Source organism: Cnephaeus nilssonii (assembly GCF_951640355.1).
Source record: "Cnephaeus nilssonii genome assembly, chromosome: 3".
Classification (NCBI taxonomy): Eukaryota; Metazoa; Chordata; class Mammalia; order Chiroptera; family Vespertilionidae; genus Cnephaeus; species Cnephaeus nilssonii.
In genome coordinates this window covers 35081395-35103608 of record NC_137074.1, presented here as the reverse complement: position 1 = coordinate 35103608, position 22214 = coordinate 35081395, and the positions used below count along the sequence as shown (strand labels likewise).

The window sequence follows — 22214 nt, the reverse complement described above, 5'->3', positions numbered from 1 at the left end:
GCAATTATTTTGAACTTAGGAAAATTTTAAGTAAAATGTGATCCAAAGATCTCTTATTACAAAAGTTGAGAAAAAAATTAATTTGCACAGCATTTAAATGTTAGGGATAGATCTAAAATGCTAGCCTTTGAATTTTGAATTTTGAACTCATTCTGTTGCCACTCTGAGTTCAGTTCATTATATCTATTTTTTCTAAAGAAGAAAGACAGTCTTGAAAAATCTTACTAAGGATATTTAAGAATGAGTCATCAATCTTTCAAGTGAGCATATATAAATATAGATTATTTTAAATGTTCTAAATGCCAATATTCTCTACAAACTTTATCCTCAAAAGACAGATTATGACAGGTTAAACAGTTGGTAAATGAAAGATAAAACAAATAATTGATGTAAAAATTATTATGATGTTATATGATGTCAGGCATTAAATTTATTTGCTCCATGTAGGGAGTGGCTCTAGAGTTAAGTCTCGGATTGACCTGTGGCAGAGCCACAAACAAGTCCCAGCTTAGAGGGCAGAGCCCTCTTAGTATAATTAAGCTTGACCTTATGGCCAGTCCCTAGATCCTTCCTGGGTAGCTAATGGCTGTGGGAGGTGCAGCAAGTGCTGCCAAAACAAGTGAAACTCACAAGAACATTGTAACCATTATAACTATGTTGACCACTACCTTGTTTTTCTCTGACTATAAAATAAAAGCCTCAGCTTGCTGGCTGGATCCTTCTCTGTGGCCTCATCCAGGCACAGGAGATACACTGAACCCCAGCTATATTCTCTTTGTCTATCTTTTCTTTAATTCTTCACCACCATTCCTCAGGCTCACTGAACACTTGGCTGTGCTGGCATGGCACAGCTCCATACTGTAGAATTTAAGGGAATGCAGGAGAGGGGGCGTAAGAGATCAACCGAAGGACTTGTATGCATGCATATAAGCATTACTAATGGCCACAGACACTAGGAGGGTGAGGGCATGTGCTGGAAGATGGGAGTGGCAAGTGAGAGGTCAATGGGGGGAAAAATAATATTGTAATAGCTATGTATGGGCCGGGGGGGTGGGGTACTTGAAATAGCAGGAGGACCACTCTGCAAACATATGATTGTCTAACCACTATGTTGTGCTTCTGAAATGAATACAGAATAATATTAAATGTGAACTATAATTGAAAAATATGGAAAATTATATGTTATATGTTTTTCATCACAATAAAAAATTATTTGCTCCATACTGTAAAATTTAATTTTCTCCATATTACATACTTTCTCCTACCTATAAACTATTATGCAGGAAAAACTGGTAATGATAACCTTACAGTAATTAAATTCATCATAAACACAATCTATCTTTATTATTAAAGAAAGGAGCCTTTTTTTAAATTCTTACTGCATCTAAGAATTACCTCAAACAACCAATTTCCTTAAATATTGAAACAAAACTTTGAAGATAGAGAAATTCAAACATTAATTTTGTATTTTCCTTAATCTAAAATGCAGGGGTATACTTGAGAATATACCACAAATCTACTATCAGATTAAGGATAAAACCGAATTATTATATTAAAGATTGATTTTTAAAAACATATCTTCAGTTATTGGTCATATGATCGTGATCGATTTGCTTATCATCTTAGTAAAATAATAGGAGACACTTAAAATCCTTTCTAGTACATACTACAAATAAAAAAATATATAGCTTTCTCTGGATTGGTTATTTTCCCTTCCTTCATCTACCAAAAAAAAGAACAAAGCTTTCCCAACCTGCTCATGAATGCATTCCTCCCCTACCTTGGTAATGGTTTCATGAAGTTTGAAAAAAGGATCCATTTCTTCAATTTTTGTTGCACCTTTAGGGAAAAGGGCCTCGGAGAGAAAACTTGGATCCTGTGGAAAGCAGAATAAAACATTTAAAACTCTTCATTGATTTTGTTTTTCAAGTGCTTATTGGATTTTCTTTAAAGATTCAAAAGGACTCTAAATTGCTTTAAGGTTTCTGTTGATTGTTGGACTTCATTCTACTTATCTGATTAATCAATCACAGAATTTTTTAAAATTAAAATGAGTAGAACCCTATGACCTTTGACATTATTTGTATCTATAAAATAATGCTTAATTTTACTCAAAAGAGATAATTCTTTGTAATTCATCCTGTTGTGTTTTTTTTTAAATACAGACATATATAGAACACAATACCTTGACTATAAGACCCACATCTGAAATCATTTTTTCTATTAAATATATTAAATTTTGTTTTAAGTCTGGTAGAATGGGATGTTTTTAATCAACATGATTACCAAAAAGAAAGGCCACATAAATATACATGATATTTTAAACATTGCAAACTCACTTCAAAAGAGTTAGGAAGATACATTTTTGGTAGAACAGTCTTATGGCTTTATAGGCTATCAGTAAAGTGGTAATGTGATATCAGAACCTTAGTGTTATATGGTTTAAATGACTCAGAGAAACAGTAACTAGTCATTTTATACTTGCAGATGTAGACAAATTTCAGGATGCAAAAATATCTACATGGCATGAATATTTATGTCCCCCCCCAAAAAAAAAAAAAAAAAAAAAAGAAATTCATATGCTGAATTCCTAATTTTCAAAGTACTGATGTTAAGAGATGGGGGCCTTTGGGAGGTGATTGGGACATGAGTATTTTATCCTCACTATCAGGATTAGTGTCCTTCTAAAAGAGGCCCCACAGCACTCCCTAGCCCCTTGCTCCTTGTAAAGATATAATAAGAAATCTGTAACCTGAAACTGGGCCCTCACCTGACCATGCAGGCATCATGATCTTGGACTTCCAGTCTCTGGGACTGTGAGAAATAAACTTATGTTGTTTATAAACCACTCAGTCTGTGATATTTTGTTATAGCAGGTCAAATAGATTAAGACATAAATATAGCTCTTACTTGAAAACCTGAAGTAACTAGGGTTATTTGTCTAAAAAATAGAAAACTTGAGAAAGGATATATGTATGCATGTGTGTATGTATATGATCTGATTAATAGATAGATAAATAGATAGATGATAGATGATAGATAGATAGATAGTAGATAATTGATAGATAGATAGATAATTTTTCTGAGTGCTAACATGGAGAAAAAACATTCAATACAGTCAACACCAACAATAACCACAACAGTGTAACAAATTAAGCTGATTTGGAGCTATTTATTAGAGCAACCCTACAGCAGAACAGACTGCTTTGGGGTATAAAAAAGGTGGAAAAGAAAGTTAGGATGATATAGTTGATAAGCTCTGAAGTCATACAGTTAAGAACATAACTGCAAATCCCTATTATTAATAATTCTGTGATCAGGCATACTCTCACCCCCTATTTTGAGCAATCCTATCTAATAAAAGAGTAATATGCAAATTGACTGTCACTCCAATACACAAGATGGCCACCCCATGTGGTCAAAGATGGCTGCCCCCATGTGGACACAAGATGGCCGCCACAAGATGGCCTGCAAGGGGAGGGCAATTGTGGGCAATCAGGCCAGCAGGGGAGGGCAGTTAGGGGTGACCAGGCCTGCAGGGGAGGGAAGTTGGGGGAGACCAGGCCAGCAGGGGAGGGCAGTTGGGTGGGACAAGGCCTGCAGGGAAGGGCAGTTGGGGAGGACCAGGCCTGCAGGGGAGGACAGTTGGGGGGGACCCAGGCCTGCAGGGGAGGGCAGTTGGGGGGGGAACAGGCCTGCAGGGGAGGGCAGTTGGGGGGGGAACAGGCCTGCAGGGGAGGGCAGTTAGGGGCAATCGAGCTGGCAAGGGAGCAGTTAGGCGTCAATCAGGCTGGCAGGGGAGTGGTTAGGGGGTGATCAGGCTGGCAGGCAGAAGCGGTTAGGGGCAATCAGGCAGGCAGGTGGGCGAGTGGTTGGGAGCCAGCTGTCCTGGATTGTGAGAGGCATGTCTGACTGCCCACCGGTATCGGGCCTAAACGGGCAGTCAGACGTACTCAAGGGGTCCCATATTGGAGAATGTGCAGGCTGGGCTGAGGGACACACCCTCCCCCGTGCACGAATTTCATGCATCGGGCTTCTAGTACTGAAATAAAACAAAAGTAATTCAGCTGTGTGCTCCAGCATGTATTCACTTTGGGATGATAAGACCATAAATCAACCAAACAGCTTACATATCATAACTAACATCTTATTTATCAAAAATTTTTTATGTTTCTTTCCTCATTTTACCTGGCAATCTAAAACTAATTTTTCAAAAAATCTATCCAGTTCCAACTAGTATTTCACTTTTTAAGACTTACCATAAAAGCTAGGCAAGAAGCTTGGAACAGATTCCCTGTCTTAATCTTCAAAAGGAACCAACCCTGATAACACTTTGAAATATTAAAATGATACATTTCTGTGCAAGAGTCATTCAATCTATGGTGACTTTTTATGGCAACCCTTGTAAACCAATGCACTCAGTCCAGGTGGTATTCTTCCTTACTGCAATAGGTCTAATAAACTTCATTTTGTTTAGCAACTGGGTTTTTGGAAATATTTTGGTCAATCAACATAAACATAGGTTAAATTTTTTGTTTTGCCACTTAATAATTGTCACCTTAATCTTCAAATGATTAGTGATTGAATCTAAGAAATTTGAATGATAATATATATTTCACAGAGATGTTGTCAACTGTCCAATGCCTGAATCTAAGAAATTTGAATGATAATATATATTTCACAGAGATGTTGTCAACTCCCAACATCTGGGGGATATTATGTTACTGGCACTCATGATGTTACTAAAAACAATACATTTTGTAATGATGATGGTGAGGGTGGTGATTATGGTAGGTAGGATGCTGAAATAAAGGAAATTCAAAAACCTTATTTATTATCCTTATGAGAAATAGTGTACAGTTTGTATTTAGATACGTTTATTTTTCAGAATAGTGATATTTTTAACCTTAGTGAAAATATGACATGAATAATTTGTGGCATTCATTTCTATTTAAAATTAAGTTTGAAGTACTTAAAAAGTTTGCTTCACAAATAGTTTTAAACAAACTTCTTGAAATAATTTTATTAGTTTACTTAGCAAAACAAAACTTGATAATTAGTGCAAAGGTAAAATATCAGCCAGCCTCAAATTAAATGATCCCATAAAAACATAAATTGGAAGTTATAATTAGTGAGGTTTTTATTGAAATTTCAATTATTCAGTAGCAAACCAATATTAAATTATCCATATGTGCCTTATTCTCTAGTGTAATCCCCAATCTTTCTCTTATTTCTTCAGCTATCTCTTGCCATATCATTCTTTCATTTTTAGTGCCTTGTTTGTTTAAAACAGGGGTCCTCAAACTTTTTAAACAGGGGGCCAGTTCACTGTCCCTCAGACCATTGGAGGGCCGGACTATAGTTTAAAAAAAAAAACTATGAACAAATTCCTATGCACACTGCTAAGTCGGCTGCTAAGCAGTACAGGCAGCGGCGGCAAAAACACCCGGCGGGCCAGATAAATGTCCTCGGCGGACCGCATGTGGCCTGCGGGCCGTAGTTTGAGGACCCCTGGTTTAAAACATTTAAAAACCCCAATTTAACATCTACCACATGCTAGGTGCTGCATTAATGCAACAGGGTCCTTAATTTCATGGAGTTTAGTCTAATGGAATTAAAAGTTAAAAAGTTTTTGCTGCTATTACATTAACTATGAGTGATAGCTGCTTAATAACAGCTCTTATCTGTAGATGAAGAGAGTGAAGTTAAGCAAAATTAACCATATCACAAGTGCTTTTGTTTAAAATAATTCATTGATAGATTGAAACAAAGCATTTTTGAATAATTTAATATATTGAAAACAATACTGTATGTCCGCCAATTGATAACAGTAAGGATATTACAGAAGAAGAAACACTGATAAGAAAAGTCTATCAAGGTTATAGTGTAAAATTTGTTTCCCTAGTCCCTAATTTATGTCATTTCTTTAATATTTAGCAATATTTAGCATACCTTCCTTCTTTCAACTCTTTAGCCCAAGTTCATTATTTGACTCACCTGATTTTCCATTTGTATATTATTCTCCACCTATAAATGGATTTATTTTCTGTTTTAAAGCTTTTTATTGTTTCTGGACTTACCCTTAGTCTTCTTTTCACAAGTTACCTATGTGGTTTTATCTACTTCTTTGGCTTTAACTACAAACTTCAGATTTGATTGTTTCCAAATCTTTAATTCTAGGCTTAATTATGTTTTTAGTTCATCATTTCTATTTGTCTACCAGATCCTTCAAACATATCAACTTACATTCCAAATCTTAATCATTTGTTCTCCATTGACAAGGTCATTTCTTAACTTGGATGATAATCTAATATCTATATTTTGCCCAAATATGAAATTTTATGTAACTCTTGACTCCAATTTCTCTCACCATGTGTGCCAACAAAATGTACTAGCTAATTTCCATCAAATATATATATTTACACAATCCTATTCAAGTTCTATCAATTGCCATAGTTCAGTTACTTATTAGTTTTGTCCAAGCTATGTTCCCTATTATCTATACTCCAAAGTCCAAACTCAGTATGTCATTGCCAAACAAGTCCCAACCTACCTGTTACCTTTATACAATTCTTTCTTTCCTGTAAAGTAATGTAAACAATTTCCACATAGTGTCTGCTTATTTCACAGCAGGCTTTTTACAAAATCTTGAATCCACCCTTACTTTTACTAACTCTGCATCTTTATTTTTGCCATTTCTCCTATCTGGAATGTTATTCCTGATTTGTTTGCCAGGCTACTTTCTATAATTGCTTTTCTTGATCCTCACCAACCCATTAGGTGTTCCCTTATCAGAGTTTTTGTATCACTTTATATTTACTTTTAGTCATCATTTACAACAATGCATTTTTGTTATATTTCTGTTTTTTCTAACTATACTATTAGCCTTTTAAGACTTGGTATTTTTCTTATTAAAATAGTCTAATATTGTCAGACAACCTTGAGTGAGTCATTAATCTCTCATTAGTATCACTACCCATAAAGTTGAAATGTAAATATACTTGTCCTTCTCACTTCAGAGAGTTCATGTCAGGATCAAGCAAAGAAGCGAAGCATATAAAAGTTCTCAGTAAAGAGGGAAGAACTACTGGATGGTGTTTGATTTTTATCACACTTGTCAGGAATTGCTTTTCTATGTAAACCAAGAGTTATAGTTTTAAATTTTAAATTACTAGAAATATGTGTTTGTATATCGAACACTATATGATATTTCTCTTTTAAAATCTACAACTATTCAAGGAAAATATGAAAATCATTGCTGTAGGTGACAGGAAATCTTTGGAGGGTTTTGAATAGAGTGAGTGATATTTTCAAGTATGTATTGAGTAGAGCACACACTGACACATTTGTGGAAATAAATTTAAAAGATATGTAATGGAAAACAGAATGTTTAGACAGAAGGTTATTGTGATATTACCATGAAAAAGAGTGAGAGATTAAACCAGTACTGTGGTAGGAGAAATAGATAGGAGGAGATAAGTTTGATAAATGCTTAAGAGATAGCATTAGAAGACATTGGTGATTAATTGGATGTGAAATCTTAAAGAGGAGTCAAGATTGAAAGGATTTCTAGATTGGATAAACTGAGTGGATACAAATTTCATTAATTTAAAAAATGTAGAAGCCCCATGAAGGTTTAGGGAAAAAAGAAATTAAATTTTAAACATTTGAGGTGAGGTGTTTTTGGCACATCTGCATGAAGTTTTCCCTGAAGGTGAGTGCTTATATTGTTCAAGACCAAATTCGGGGCTGGAGATATAACAATAATCTCAGAACTATATACATGGTAGTTAAAATGCAAAGTGAACTTAGGTATTTGTAGACTTAGAAATTTTTTTGTGCAGTACAGATATCTGAATGACAAGATCTCTTAATGGCACTGATATTTAAGGTTGAAGAATATAAACATTGTATTAGCCTTGCATCCCCAGAATAAATCCTATTTGGTCACTGGTGTATGATCTTTTGAACATATTGCTGGATCTCATTTGCTAATATTTTGTTGAAGATTTTAGCATCTATGTTCATTAGGGATATTGGCCTGTAATTTTCTCTCTTTTTAGTGTCTTTATCTAGTTTTGGAATTTGGATAATGCTGGCCTCCTCTTGTGTTCCTTCCTCTTGGATTTTTTTGAATAGTTTAAGAGGATAGGTGTTAATTCTCCTTTGAATGTTTGGTAAAACTCCCTGTGAAGTCGTCTGGACCCAGGCTTTTGTTAAGATCATAAAGCATGATGAAGTGGGATTTATTCCAGGGATGCAAAGCTGGTACAATATTCATAAATTAATAAATGTGATACATCACATAAACAAGTTGAAAGACAAAAAATCACATGATCATATCAATAGACACAGAAAAAGCATTTGACAAAAATCCAACATCCATTTTTGATACAAACTCTCAGCAAAGTTGAATAGAGGGATCATACCTCTACATAAGAAAGGCCATATATAACAAACCTTCTCAAACATCATACTCAATGGGAAAAAAGAATAAAACAATTTCCCCTATGAAGAGGAACAAGATTTCATAAAAAACCCTAAAGACTCCGCCAAAAAACTACTAAAGTTAATAAATGAATTCAGCAATGTAGCAGGATACAAATTTAACACTCAGAAATCAATGGCATTTTTTTACTCCAATAATGAATTCTCAGAAAGGGAAACTAAAAAAAAAACCACAAACAAAAAAACAAAAAAACAACCCCATTTACCACTGCAACAAAAAATTAAGATAGGAATAGACTTAACCTAGGAGGTAAGAATAAAAACAAAACCCATGAAGCACTTACAGATGAGATCATCTGAGAAAAAGAAATAGCATCATAATTGTGTGAGTGTGATTTCATGGGAGTCAAAAAGATAGAGAATATCTGGGAATGAATAATCAATGCTTCAAAGCAAGTGAAGAAAGAAAAAAAATAAAAATTATTCATTGGAAATAGCATTTCAGAGATTCCTGGTGTCTTTCATCAGGGAGTGTCTATGGATTCATGAGCACAGTAGACAAAATGCAATCAGTTGAGGAGTAAATGTGAGGAGAAGTGAAGCATCAACTGTGAACTGTATTATTCTCTCTAGAAATTAAGACTAGGTTGAGGAGTTAGAAAAGGTGAACACAAGCTTAAAAAAAGTTAAAGAATCAAGGAACAGTTTATTTGTTTTGTATTAGACAGGATTGATACAGATATAGTTTTAAAGTGAGATAAAGCATCCAGAAGATAAATAATTAAAACAACACACAATAAAATTTGGGGAAAATAAATGGACCATAGCTCAGTTAACTTACCCAAGAAACAGAATTATAAGTAAGTTATTGAAGAAAAGGGTGCTGAAATGAAGGTAGGATATGATTGAAGAAAGTGCTAGTACATATATAGAGGTGAAGAAAAGAATAAAAACACCTCAAAGGTCATGTTTAATTCAGTTCTAGACTACATAGAGTTGACTAAACTTCAACCCATTACCCTATCAAAATATACCCTTTACCTTGTTTTTCAGAAATAATTATTTATAATATTTAGTTCATGTAGGCTTAGTGGGCATTGAAGTATCAGAAACGTTCTACACATACCTTCTCTTTATAGTTGGCACTCAATGTATGTGCATAACCTGGAATAAATAGAATAGTGCTTTCCATATCCCAGCACTTGGCTATGTGTTCTACATGTATCACCTAACTGAATCCTCATACCTTTATGGTAGGAACTATTTTTACCTTCTCTACAAATAGGAGAATGGAGAAACAATGAGTTCTAGACACCAGTTCAAGAACATTCCATGAATAAGTGGTAGAACCTGGATTAAAACCTAGGTTTATTTGACTCCATAGACTATACTTGTATTCTTATGCCATCCCTCCTCCTTACTGCCCAAGTTCCTCACAGCTTTTAAATTTAAGAAAGAAAGGATTATTTCCCCCACCTCTTGTTCCAATCCCCTCCAAGCCTTGGTTTACCCTACATAAGCAGCATAAACACTATGCACAATTTAAAAGATATAATCAAAGACTCCCTGCTTAGACTAAATAAAATTGAATCTGAAAAGCCCCATGTGCACTTCCCTCATTGCAATATTCACCCATATGCAATCAGAGAATACACACATCAATACTTAAATCTAATATATAAAATTAAAACTCTTTCAGGCCTTGAATGGCACTGACATTCATAATGTGCTGGACTAAGGAAAAAAGTAATTACAGCCATAATATTTGAAACATAGCATTCTCATCACTATTCCAAGTGAGAAGGACCTGAGATAATGTGGTGTTTGAATGAAGTCAAATAATCCAAGGGTCAAAAGTGAGACAGTATTATGACATTATTTTCTAAATTCACTCATTCTTGTCATTTAAATTATTTTTTTCAAGTTCTAGGAAAGTCCACAAGCATTGGCTTTATTAAAAATATTCACAGCCCCTTCATAGTTCTACTCATATTGATCTACTATCCTGAATAATACATTAGAAATCTAATTCAACCCAAATATGCAAAATAAAACATGGTCAAGTCAAATGATTAAATGATTTTAACAATATCACAAAATAGTTATTGAAAAGCCAATACTGAAAAGAAGTTCTGTATATGTATACATTTCTTTAAAAATTGTCTTTTTAGTCAAGTATTTTTGAGATGAAGATAATAACTATAATACAAGCCTTAAAATGTGAATAATTCCAATAATTATGATATATTTTGGTCTTGACATACACTTACACGCCAACAAAATACCTCCATTGCACATAGGATCCAGTCTTCATACTTTAGACTTTATTCAAATTAATCTCCTTCACATCTTTCCTTCTTTCATCTCGTAATCATTGAATGAGTGTCTGTCTTACCTATTAATGCACAGCATGCATCACTGGTTAACTAGTTTGCATTTATGTGTGTGTGTGTGTTTATCTCTCTCCTTCAGACCTCATGGTTTTATTTAGTTAGTTTTACATTAACGTGCTCAGCAGCAGCTTTTGGTAATGTATTCATATTCCCAACACAAAACATAAATCATACAGATTGTAAAAATGCATTTAAGAATATAGGCTTATTTCTACCTCAATACAAAAATCCCTCTTATGATGCTCATTTGCAGGAGTTCCTCACCAGCTGATGCTTCTGGTTTTCATCCTGCGTTTTGGGATTTGAGGGGTACCTCACCTACCAACTCCAAATTGTAACTCAGCCTGTCCAGCAGTGGTTGCTTCAGAGAGCTTTTGTTATGGTTGGTTCAGAGCATCATTGGGCTCTTTCTTGGGGTGAGTTCACTGGGCCAAGGTTTGTTATACCTAAAGTAAGGAAGCTGAACTAGGGGCTATTTAAGCTTAATACAAGCCTTAAAATGTGAATCATTTTACAAATGATTTTACAAATCATTTTACAAATATAAATCCTACAGTCACACTGGGATTATAGAGGCTGCTTTTTACTTATTTTCCTAGCACTTAGGGATAGTTTGCATAATAAAAGTTTTATAGTGCTTTTTTGTTTGTTTGTTTGTTTGTGTTTGTTTTTGCTTAATATCTTCACCTTTTTCACCCAGTCCCCTAATCCTCTTCCCCTCTGATTTTTTGTTTTCAACACACTTTCCAGGCAGATCAGGAGACAAGAGAAGCTAATGTATAGCAACAAAGAAACAAACAATAAAAGATGATAGACTATTAAGCTTTCTTACTAAAGATTAATTCTTCCATCCAGTAAAATGAATGAGAAGTGGTTGTCAATATACCTACATCTTTGCCACCATTATGAATAGAAGAATAATACTAGTAGCATCTGACGCATAAAGAACAGGCTCATGTGGAGGAACAACACAAGGGTTGGTTGTATTAATAGGTTGACTTAATAAATTACTGGATCCAAAGTCCCATTTATCGGCCTCATAACTTCTTCGATCTCATAGCAATTACTCTATAAAGTATTGTTATTAAGTCCACAAATCAGTTATAAAGAGGTAACTGGCACTCTTGTCCTCTGTGTTTCCTCCTCTTCTGTAGTGATATATTTACTGGATTTAGGGACCCCCCAGGTAACCCAGAATGATCTATTTAAATCCCATAATTTAATTACACCTGAAAAGATCCTTTTTTCCATAAAAAGGTTACATTTATGTTTCATGGGGCATATCCTTTGAGGGACCACCCCTCAACACAGTACAATCAGCATGTCTTCAATGGGCTTTCTATACTAAAGCCTGAGAAGGTTGTTTCTATCCACAGACATCAAGATTTCAATTATAATTCAGAGTTTATTCTTATTTCTCTTCTTTTCAAGAATAACTATAAAACAGAGGGATTTTACATTTGTAAAATAATCTTTAGTTGAAACAAATAAAAGCTGTTCTTCATTAAGTAATTGTGGATTAGCTATGAATTAAAAGTATTTTCTGGTTTTGGAAGGTGTTTACACAGGTATACATTTTCAAAACCTATCTAACTTAACATTTATGCATTTTATTGTACATAAAATTATATCTTAAAGGAAAAACTAACCTTTGTAGATAAGGGACATTCTTATTGTCTTAAAGAGATTCCTCTCGCCCTTCTTTCAATGTAAGGTTTGGTAAGTTCTGTTGCAAATTTATTCAATGTTTTTAAATTTTCTGTGTTGCTTTACAGACACTATTTTAAGATATCCATGGCTGTTTAAGATCAGTAAAGTGGTATTATTATCCTCATTTTATGGATGAATAGACTAAGATTCAGAGACATTATCTGACTAGATTCTGCTAGTAAGTAGTATAGCCGGGGTTAGAATTCAGATCTTCATCTCCAACCTGCTGTTACTTACACTCTATTACCCTGCATCTCAAATGCCCAGATTGGCAGCCAGACCCAGATACCATAGAGGACACTGCAAAAATAGCAAGACAAAAATAAGAAGTGTTCAAGCTTGTGAAACTAAGCTGGATACAATCAAGATTGTTTTAAGGTTTAGAGAAACCATGATAACGTTCTACACATAAGTCACTGACTGATGAGCTGTTTTGTGATAATTGTTGAATAAATGGAGCCATAGATAAATTATTTAACTTCCCTTTCTGGTATCTACACTTTCCAAGGCTCAGCTATGTGTGCATTATATATAAACTAGAAGCCTAATGCACAAAGATTCATGCTAAAATGGGCTTTCCTTTCCCTGGCTTCCCGCACCACCTTTCCACTCCGGCCCAGCCCCGTTCCACTGAGGCCCGGGAGCCACCTCTTTTCGCTCTGGGAGCCGCCTCTTTCCACTCTGGCCCTGCCTTCCCACGCTGCCCAGAGGCCCTGAGAGACTGGGGGTGGGACAGAATGACTCAAGCATCCCACCCCCATCACTCAGTGCCTGTGTATTCAAATTAACTGCCATCTTTGTTGGGTTAATTTGCATATCACTCCTGATTGGCTGGTGGTGTAGCCAATTTACATGTTTGTCTATTTTTAGGTAAGATGATATTTATTACTTAACTCAATGAAGTTGTTCTTGGTAAGCACAGGAAAGGGAGATAAAGGATATAAGTAACCTCAAATAATAACATTTATCAATTCAACTAGTGTTAATTACTAAATAATACCAGAAAATATCAAGTACTTATAAATTGTATGCATTATATATAATCATCTCATCCTTTAATTCTCCCGAGACTACAAATTAAAATAAAACCTGAAAGTTTTGGGCTGTGGGAGAGATATTAAAAACTAAAACAAAGTTTACCTAAAGAACTAGGAGTTCAATAATAATGACTTCTGTAGCTGTCATTTACAGAATGACTGCCATGTGCTGTGCTGTCAGGAAGGAATATTTATGTACTTAAGCATGGTTAGGCATTTCTGAGCAAATTTTAGTGGAACTTGCATAAAATATCACCTTGGAAATTAAATGATGACTGAATAGTCATAGAAACCTGGAGAGATTTACCTCTCTAAAGGTATTTTTACTTAAAAAGGACACAAAACCCAGAACACTAGAAACGTACCATTACATTACATTCAGAACATTATACAACATACTAGAGGCCCGGTGCATGAAATTCGTGCACTTAGCTGGGGGAGTGGTCCCTCAGTCCCGCCTGCGCTCTCTTGCAGTCTGAGAACCCTTGGGGAGCGGGCCTAAGCCGTCAGTCAGACATCCTTAGCACTGCCACAGAGGCAGGAGAGGCTCCTGCCACCGCCACTGTGCTCATCAGCCATGAGCCCAGCTTCTGACTGAGTGGCGCTCCCCCTGTGGGAGCGCACTGACCACCAGGGGGCAGCTTCTGCGTTGAGTGTCTGCCCCGTGGTGGTCAGTGTGTGTCATACCGACTGGTCATTCTGCTGTCGGGCCAAAGCCAGCTCTCGACATCCCCCAAGGGGTCCAGGATTGTGAGAGGGTGCAGGCCAGGCTGAGGGACCCCACCAGTGCACAATTGGGGCCGGGGAGGGACCCAGGAGGTTGGTCAGCTGGGGAAGGACTATGGGAAGGCTCCAGGGCATGCCTGGCCCTTCTCACTCAGTCCTGATTGGTCGGACCCCAGAAGCAAGCTAACCTACTGGTTGGAGCTTCTGTCCCCTGATGGTCAGTGTACATCAGCGAGTGGTTGAGTGGCCTTAGCATATCATTAGCATATTAAGCTTTGATTGGTTGAACGGCCGACTGGATGACCGGTTACTTAGCATATTAGGTTTTTACCATATAGGATAAAACTATATTCCAGAGGATAAGAATCCCAGATCTCCCCTTCTTTTTCCAAGAATAATTTGTTTACCTTAGGGAAATTAAGTTTCTCTTCCTTTCTTAGGAGAAGAGGGGAGCACTGTGTATATACAATCCCAGATTCATATTTTCAGGGTTCCTGTACTTTGTTAGAAGCTTGTCTATCTGTGTCTTATTAGAATATAGGAAACCAATGAATTTGTCGCTGTAAATAATAACTTTGATCTCTACTCAAGAAACCTCGTTTGCATTCAGGGTAATGTAAATGAATATAGATAATAAAAACATGTCAGTATTAGGAACTTTAATAACAGTAGTAATAATAATAACAATGTTTGATTAATTAGCATAAGTAAATATGATAAATGTAAAATTATTAAATAAATTCAATTAATTATAAAATGCTAATATATTGAATGTTTATATATTTTGAATATGTAATATTTCTTATACTAAAATACATAAATACATCTATATTATATAGAAATATATACTATTTATGCAATAAATATAGACTATAAGATATTTGTTTATGACAAATGGTCAATAAGCCTTCAATTATATATAAATAAATACATAATATTATTGAGTGTTTAACAATATCTATTGAATACTTGATATCTGGCAAGTTACCTAAATTTCTGAACCTCAGGTTTCTCATCTGTAAAATGAGTACAATAATTTTACCTCTCATAAAATCATCTAAGAATTTAAAGAATTCATATATGTAAAATTCTTAGAATAATATATAAAACTATTCTTATATATAGCAAGTCTGTCAGAAAGGTATTATTGTCCCAAATTTGCAGATGGAAACAGCCTCAGAAGGATGAAGAACTTTGTTTAAGGAAACATATTTACTCATTGGCAGGGTTTTAATCAAAGCATGTGGCTCACTCTCATTTAAGCCCTTGTTCATTAAAAGTCAGTCCACAGTGGTGTTGTAGTCTAGCCCATTACAAAATGAGACAAATAATGTTGCAGAAAGTTATTTTTTTAACGTAAAATTAACTGCATTCTAAAATTGTGTTATTTCCCTGTCTTTTAATGTTAAAACATGTTTTCTTTTCTAAAATCAGTTGAAAGCACACAGCAGGTTTTATTTTTTATTTGTTTTATCTTAAGTGGTAAATTTATTAAACATGACTCTCTATGTCAGTCTTAGCAGTTTTATTTTATGATTTATTTCATTTGTCCTCAAATAACTTTAACATATGAGAAATACTCACTAAATTATTTAGGCTCTTTCATTATATATCACCAGTTTTAGAAATAAAAATATTGATTTTCAGTGCATTTATTCAAGTTTTCCATGGTTGCATACCTTGTGTCAGAAAAAAAAATTTGGTCAGCTGAATCTTACAAGTACATTCACACAACACTGTATCCAACCATATAATTCGACTATAATCATGTGCCACATAAGTATGTTTCGGTGAAGGATAGACTGCATATGTGATGATGGCCCCACAGCTCTTAATGGAGCTGAAAAATTCCTATCTTCTTGTGACCACATAGCTCTTAATGTCACAGCTCAATATATTGCTCACATGTTTGTGGTGATGCTGGTGTAAATAAACCTACTGCACTGCCAGTCTAGCACATATGATTATGTATAGTATGTAATATTTGATAATGATAATAAACAACTATGTTGCTAGTTTATGTATCTACTATGCTATAATTTTTATCATTATTTTAGAGTGTGCTCTTTCTACATATAAAACAAAAGGTTTGACTCTAGTCATTTTGGCTCAGTGGATAGAGCATTGGCCTTTAGACTGAAGGGTCCCTGGTTTGATTTCGCTCAAGGGCACATGCTGGGTTGCTGGCTCGATCCCCACTAGGGGGCATGCAGGAGTCAGCTGATCAATGATTCTCCCTCATCATTGATGTTTCCATCCCTCCCTTTCTCTCTGAAATCAATAATATATATATATATATATATATATATATATATATATATATTGTGATGATGGTTTGCTGTAAAGCAAAATTTACAACGTTAAGCTGGTAGCAAGCAGCCTTATACATCTCCTGTTTACCTCATCTCTTGATTGTATCATTTCCTCTTGTGCTTGGTTTAACTTCCCGTTGTTTTGTAAAGTAACATGCTGTATAGGCTTGCAGCCTAGGAGCAATAGGCTATACCATACAGCCTAGGTGTGTAGTAGGCTAGACCACCTAAGAGCGTACAAAGGCACTGCATGAGGTTCATAGGGTGAATATGCCTAAAGACGCATTTCTCAGAACGTGTCCCCATCCTTAAGCTGCGCATGACTGCACTTCAACACTACATCCTAAGAAGGTTAGTAGGAACTTTCACGACTTCAAAACAATAAAAAATAATTAAACTACTTACCTGAAACACTTTTCTACTGAAGTAATACCTACACAGCAAAATGTCAAGATAATGTCTGGTTGGTAGGAGGTGAAGCAGAATTTTCAATCTATTCACTAAATATTCCTTAGTAGAAGAACATAACACTCCCAACACTTAAATATAATCTGATCCTAAAAGATGTCTTGTAATTTAAGCCAGAGTTCCAAATATTGCTAACCCAAGTACATTTTAAAATAAGTATTAATTATCTAGAGATTCTCTCATGCCTACTCTGTGTAGGTAAATTATTAGGGAGGGATGCAGGGATATTATACTCCCCTTAAGAATTACTCATGAGCAAGGAACATATATTTATGTATAGATTTTCTCCAAAGTAAAGAAAATATCTATAGTTATACCCTAGTATAGGAGATAAAGTCAGTCCTTGTGTTCTGTAATATACATTGGAAAACATAATTTATGTATTATGAAAAATAACATCGAATGCTAATAAAAGCACACTGAAAACCTTAGCTCAAATAATATTTATAAGAACCATATGCAGTGGATACTATTATTATCCTACTTTATATAGTATAGACTAAGAAACTAAGGTATAGAGAGCTTAAGTTTCTTGCCCAAGAAGTAAAGCCGGAAATGAACCCTGGCTGTATCAGTATTCTTCACTATTATAAAATACACTGTCTATAACATACTGCCAAATATTATAATGTAGTATAGTATTGACTTATACAGTTTTGAGATTCTTTTCAGGTGATAAAAATAATGAAATCCATGTTTGCCTCATATACAGTTCAGGTATGAATCTAATATACAACTGTGTTTAATGTTATACTTTAAAATCTTTGCTTGCCTGAACTTCTTAGCCTGAAAATTCATCCCTTCTTTAATAGTTTAAATCTACATGCTATTCTATCATATTTTAGTTTTTAAAACAGAATATATGAAACTAAAATTCCCCCAAATATTTGGATCCTTGTATTAATTGAGTTAGGCAATAGAAATCTTATCACCAGTTTCATATGAAGTTTAAATAACCATGATCTTCACCCATGAGCATGCTCAGAGAGAGGAAGAGAGAAGGGAGAGAGGAGAGAGGAGAGATGAGAGAGAGGAGAGAGAGAGAGAGAGAGAGAGAGAGAGAGAGAGAGAGAGAGAGAGAGAGAAAGAGATGAGCCACTCTGGCTGGGCTTGCCTCCTTTCTTCTGAGAGATAGATTTATCTTAAATATCAGATGCTACATAAGTTATTATAAATTACTAGTGGCCTGGTGCACAAAATTCATGCACATTATAAGGGAATTAATTAGAGGAAATATTTTAATATTGCTATTTCCCCTTTCTCTATAATAGAAGTGTCCGGCTGGCCCCACCCGCATTGGGCAACACCAAGACCTGGTCGGCCCCACCCCCATCAAGCCCCGTTGGGTGGGGACACAGCCTCACATCCTGGTGCCGGGGCAGGGGGTGCCACCTCAGGTCCTCCAGCCCAGCACCACGGCAGGGGGGTACAGCCTCAGGTCTCCTGCCCCGGCCCGGTGCCAAGCAGCCTCAGGTCCCTGCTGTGATGGTGTGATGGCATGATGGCATGACGACCATTTACATATTAGCCTTTTATTATGATGATGTTACAGTCAGTTAGCTGGAGTCCTGTAAGTGGTTCAGGGAGGAGGCACAATGGATGAGGGAAGGCACACATGGGTTCAAGCAGCAGCTATTTACTAACTGGACTAACACATTTCAGTTGTAAACAGTTCAGCTCTAGTGGTGCATAGTGGCTACACAGGGTAGGGAGGGAGCAGCAGCACCTGATGGCATTCTAACACAGTTGACATTCTACTATATATCACTGAAAATGCAGGATTTACACAAATAAGTGTGTCAGGTAGGGGGGAAAAAAAGGTATTCTCAGATCTTGGAAGGAAAGAAGTTTTCTCAAAAAATGAGGAAATTCAAACTTTGATATGGTCTTTAGTAAAACATGGTCTCTCCTGTTAGGCATCCAGTCAATTTAGCAACAGCATTTCCTTGAGGTCAGAGCCTGTTAGCCTCAGAAAAGCTTTCTGTGGCACCATCAGCCAGTGCTTTTCTCAGGGCCGTATTTAATCAACTGTGAAAGAAGTGAGGGATTCGGAGGTCTTGAAGTTAAGGGCAAAAGAATCTAAACATCAGGTTAAGAAGAAACAAACACATTATTCAAATCCTGAGAGAGATGTAGTCCTTCAAAGTCCTTCTGCTGGAAATAGGAAGAGATTACCTTAATAGCCCTGACCTCATGCTTCATAATCTGGGCGAAAACACCCAGGGAAATTAAACCTGGGACATCAGCCTTTCTGAAAATTTACCATTCACTGTGTTACTTTTACTATTATTTTAAAATCTTTTATTGGTCAAATGCTAAGCCCAATGTAGATTAAATTGTGGAGAAATCAGAGGAGCGTAGTTTTGTAAATGGTTCATTTAAATCCTTCCCAACCCTCTTCCCCATTTCCTTTTCTATAGCCCACCCCATTGACATTTCATTTAACAACATATGAATGACTTCACACAAATACAGTCAGATATCCCAAAGCAAATTTTGCATTCTTATTCCTGTTATTACTTACTAAAAGCTAAATGAAAATATTTATTTCTCTTTGTATCCCAGGAAACACAGGTACATTTCAAGCACTAAAAATAATTTCTGGAATATTTTAAATTAGGGGCAATGTTTTCCTTTAGATTAAGTGTATTCATTTTAATCATTCATTCTATTTATTCATTCGGAAATCAATAAAGAAACCAAATTAATTCTGCAATTCACTAAAGCAAAATTTCCATTTAATTGAATAAATAGGTGTTAAAGGAAAGAGCCCCAGTGGATAAAACATGTATGGCTACATTTGCCTCTTGATGGAAGTCTCTAGAGAGGATACTAAGCTCGACTTCATAAAATTATCCAGTCTCTGATACAGAATAGACTATTTCCTTTGTGCATTACACATATAAAAATGATGCCTTTAGTTGATTTCTGAGGGTGTCTTAATTTTCATTTGAGAATAATCAGTTACCACCATTTTCCCAAGTCCTCATTTAAAGACAGTGAAATTAAAGAGACATTGATGTTCTACTTTTCAAACAATGGGTCACTTCTGATTAAACGTCAATTAAACACTAACTTTCAGACTTAAAACAAATTGCCTCCTTTTTCTTTTTAATCTGGAGCCAATTTCCTGCTGCTCTCAGGTCACTAGATGGTAATCAATTGATTTATGAATCAGCTGAAAGAAGATGCAAATTGAAAAAAAACAGAGGGGACTGATGTGTTTTTTTAAGTTATGATGAACATTTTAAAAATGACTCAATCTCTCTCAAAAATATATATATTGCTTATTTAGCAAACTTCACATTTATATGGTATTTTTCGAATGCTGAATGCTCAAATTTAATTTCATTTTAGGTTATTTATCATTTGCCTCTGGGTAAGAGTTCTAAATCAAAGTTACCACACCACAGTCTACAATTATTTTTATTCCATTTTGATTTGCTAGACTATCCAAATCTGAAGAGTGGCAGTAATTATCACCAATCTTCAATACAGGCAGCATGGTATACTCAGTAAAATAGGATTTTTGAAGCTGAGTTTGAATTCTGACTCTATTTACTATAGTGACCTTGAATATATACTTTAGCTCTCTGATATCTTCCTTATGTGTGTTATTGGAATCTTGATATCATGCACTAAGAGTATTATTGTATATCATTACTATATTTATGCATTAATGACATATATTAATAATACATATAGAAATAATAGTTATGTTATTATTCAGTACAATTAAATGAGATAATACACTAAGCAAAACAGAAAGGCAGCTGGTACATAGCAGCTACTCAATAACTGCTAACACTTATTATTTTTATATTAATGGGTTTTACAAAACTCTATTTCCAGTGCTTAGTATAATTTCAAATATATTAATAAATACAGTACATGTTTATTTGAAAACTAGAGGCCTGGTGCACGAAATTCGTGCACTGGGGGAGGGGTGTCCCTCTGCCCAGCCTGCACCCTCTCTAATCTGGGACCCCTCAGGGGATATCTGACTGCCAGTTTAGGCCCGATCCCTCTCACAATCCAGGACTGCTGGCTTCTAACTGCTCACCTGCCTGCCTGCCTGCCTGATTGCCCCTAACTGCTTCTGCCTGCCAGCCTGATTGATGCCTAACTGCTCCCCTGCCAGCCTGATGGCCCCCAACTGCCTTCCCCTGCCCAATGGCCTCCAACTGCCCTCTCCTGCTGGCTCGATCGCCCCCAACTGCCCTTCCCTGCTGGCCTGTTTACCTCTAACTGACCTCCCCTGCCAGCCTGATCACCCACAACTGCCCTCCCCTTGCAGGCCATCTTGTGTCGGACATCTTGTGATGGCATCACATGCGAGGACCACGTAGGCTTTTATTAGTATAGATAGTCATTGACACTGAGGAGCAGATAAACAAGAGAAGAAAAACATGAAGCTATAAATACATGAAAATGTGTATAAATATATGTGCATGTTTGTGTGTAGAGACAGAAATAAAGACATAAAATTTACTTAAATGCATATTCTAAAAATATATATGCACACACATATATTATATGCAGTAACAGTATATTTGCATGTAAATGTACATATGTTGTATAAATATGTACATATTTGTTATACATTTATGAAGAAATAAGCTTTACTTAAAGTAAATGATAAAATAGAGGCAATCACAGGATTTTAATCTCAAATAATGGATTGGGGATTCAGGGAAGAATCCTGAAAATTTTCATCCTGTAAAGAATATTTTCTGAGCTTACTGGTAGTCTTGAAAGATAAGATGTTGTCAGGAAGAAAAGGGGTTAGCATATTTCAAGTGAAAGAAAAAGCATTCTAAGAAGCACACAGATGGCCCAGGCCAGCTTTGCTCAGTGGTTAGAAGGTTGGCCTGCACACGGAAGGATCACCGGTTCGATTCCTAGTCAAGGGGATGTACTTCGGATGTGGGTTCGCTCCTAGGTTGTGTGTTCCCATTGAGGTCAAGTCAGGGCTTGTCCTGGAGGCAACCAGTAGATGAGTCTCTCTCATATTGATGTTTCCCTCTCTCTCTCTCTCTCTCCCCCATTCCTACCTCCTTTCTACTGTCTGAAAAGCATTGGGAAAAATATCCTCAGGTGAGGATTAACAGCAACAACAA

General features: G+C 35.8%; 1 protein-coding gene across 6 annotated transcripts in view; it reads right to left on the bottom strand.

Annotated features, from left to right (window-relative positions):
• The window catches only part of NAALADL2 (N-acetylated alpha-linked acidic dipeptidase like 2), a 1181205-nt gene that overhangs the window by 161896 nt on the left and 997095 nt on the right, over positions 1-22214 (bottom strand). For 5 of the 6 annotated variants that reach the window (XM_079765801.1, XM_079765802.1, XM_079765799.1 and 2 more), the window contains one exon: positions 1781-1876. The exons of the other annotated variant lie outside the window; for it this stretch is intronic. In XM_079765801.1, the coding sequence (XP_079621927.1) occupies positions 1781-1876 (96 nt within the window). The remainder of the gene's footprint in view (positions 1-1780; positions 1877-22214) is intronic. 6 annotated transcript variants of the gene reach the window in all.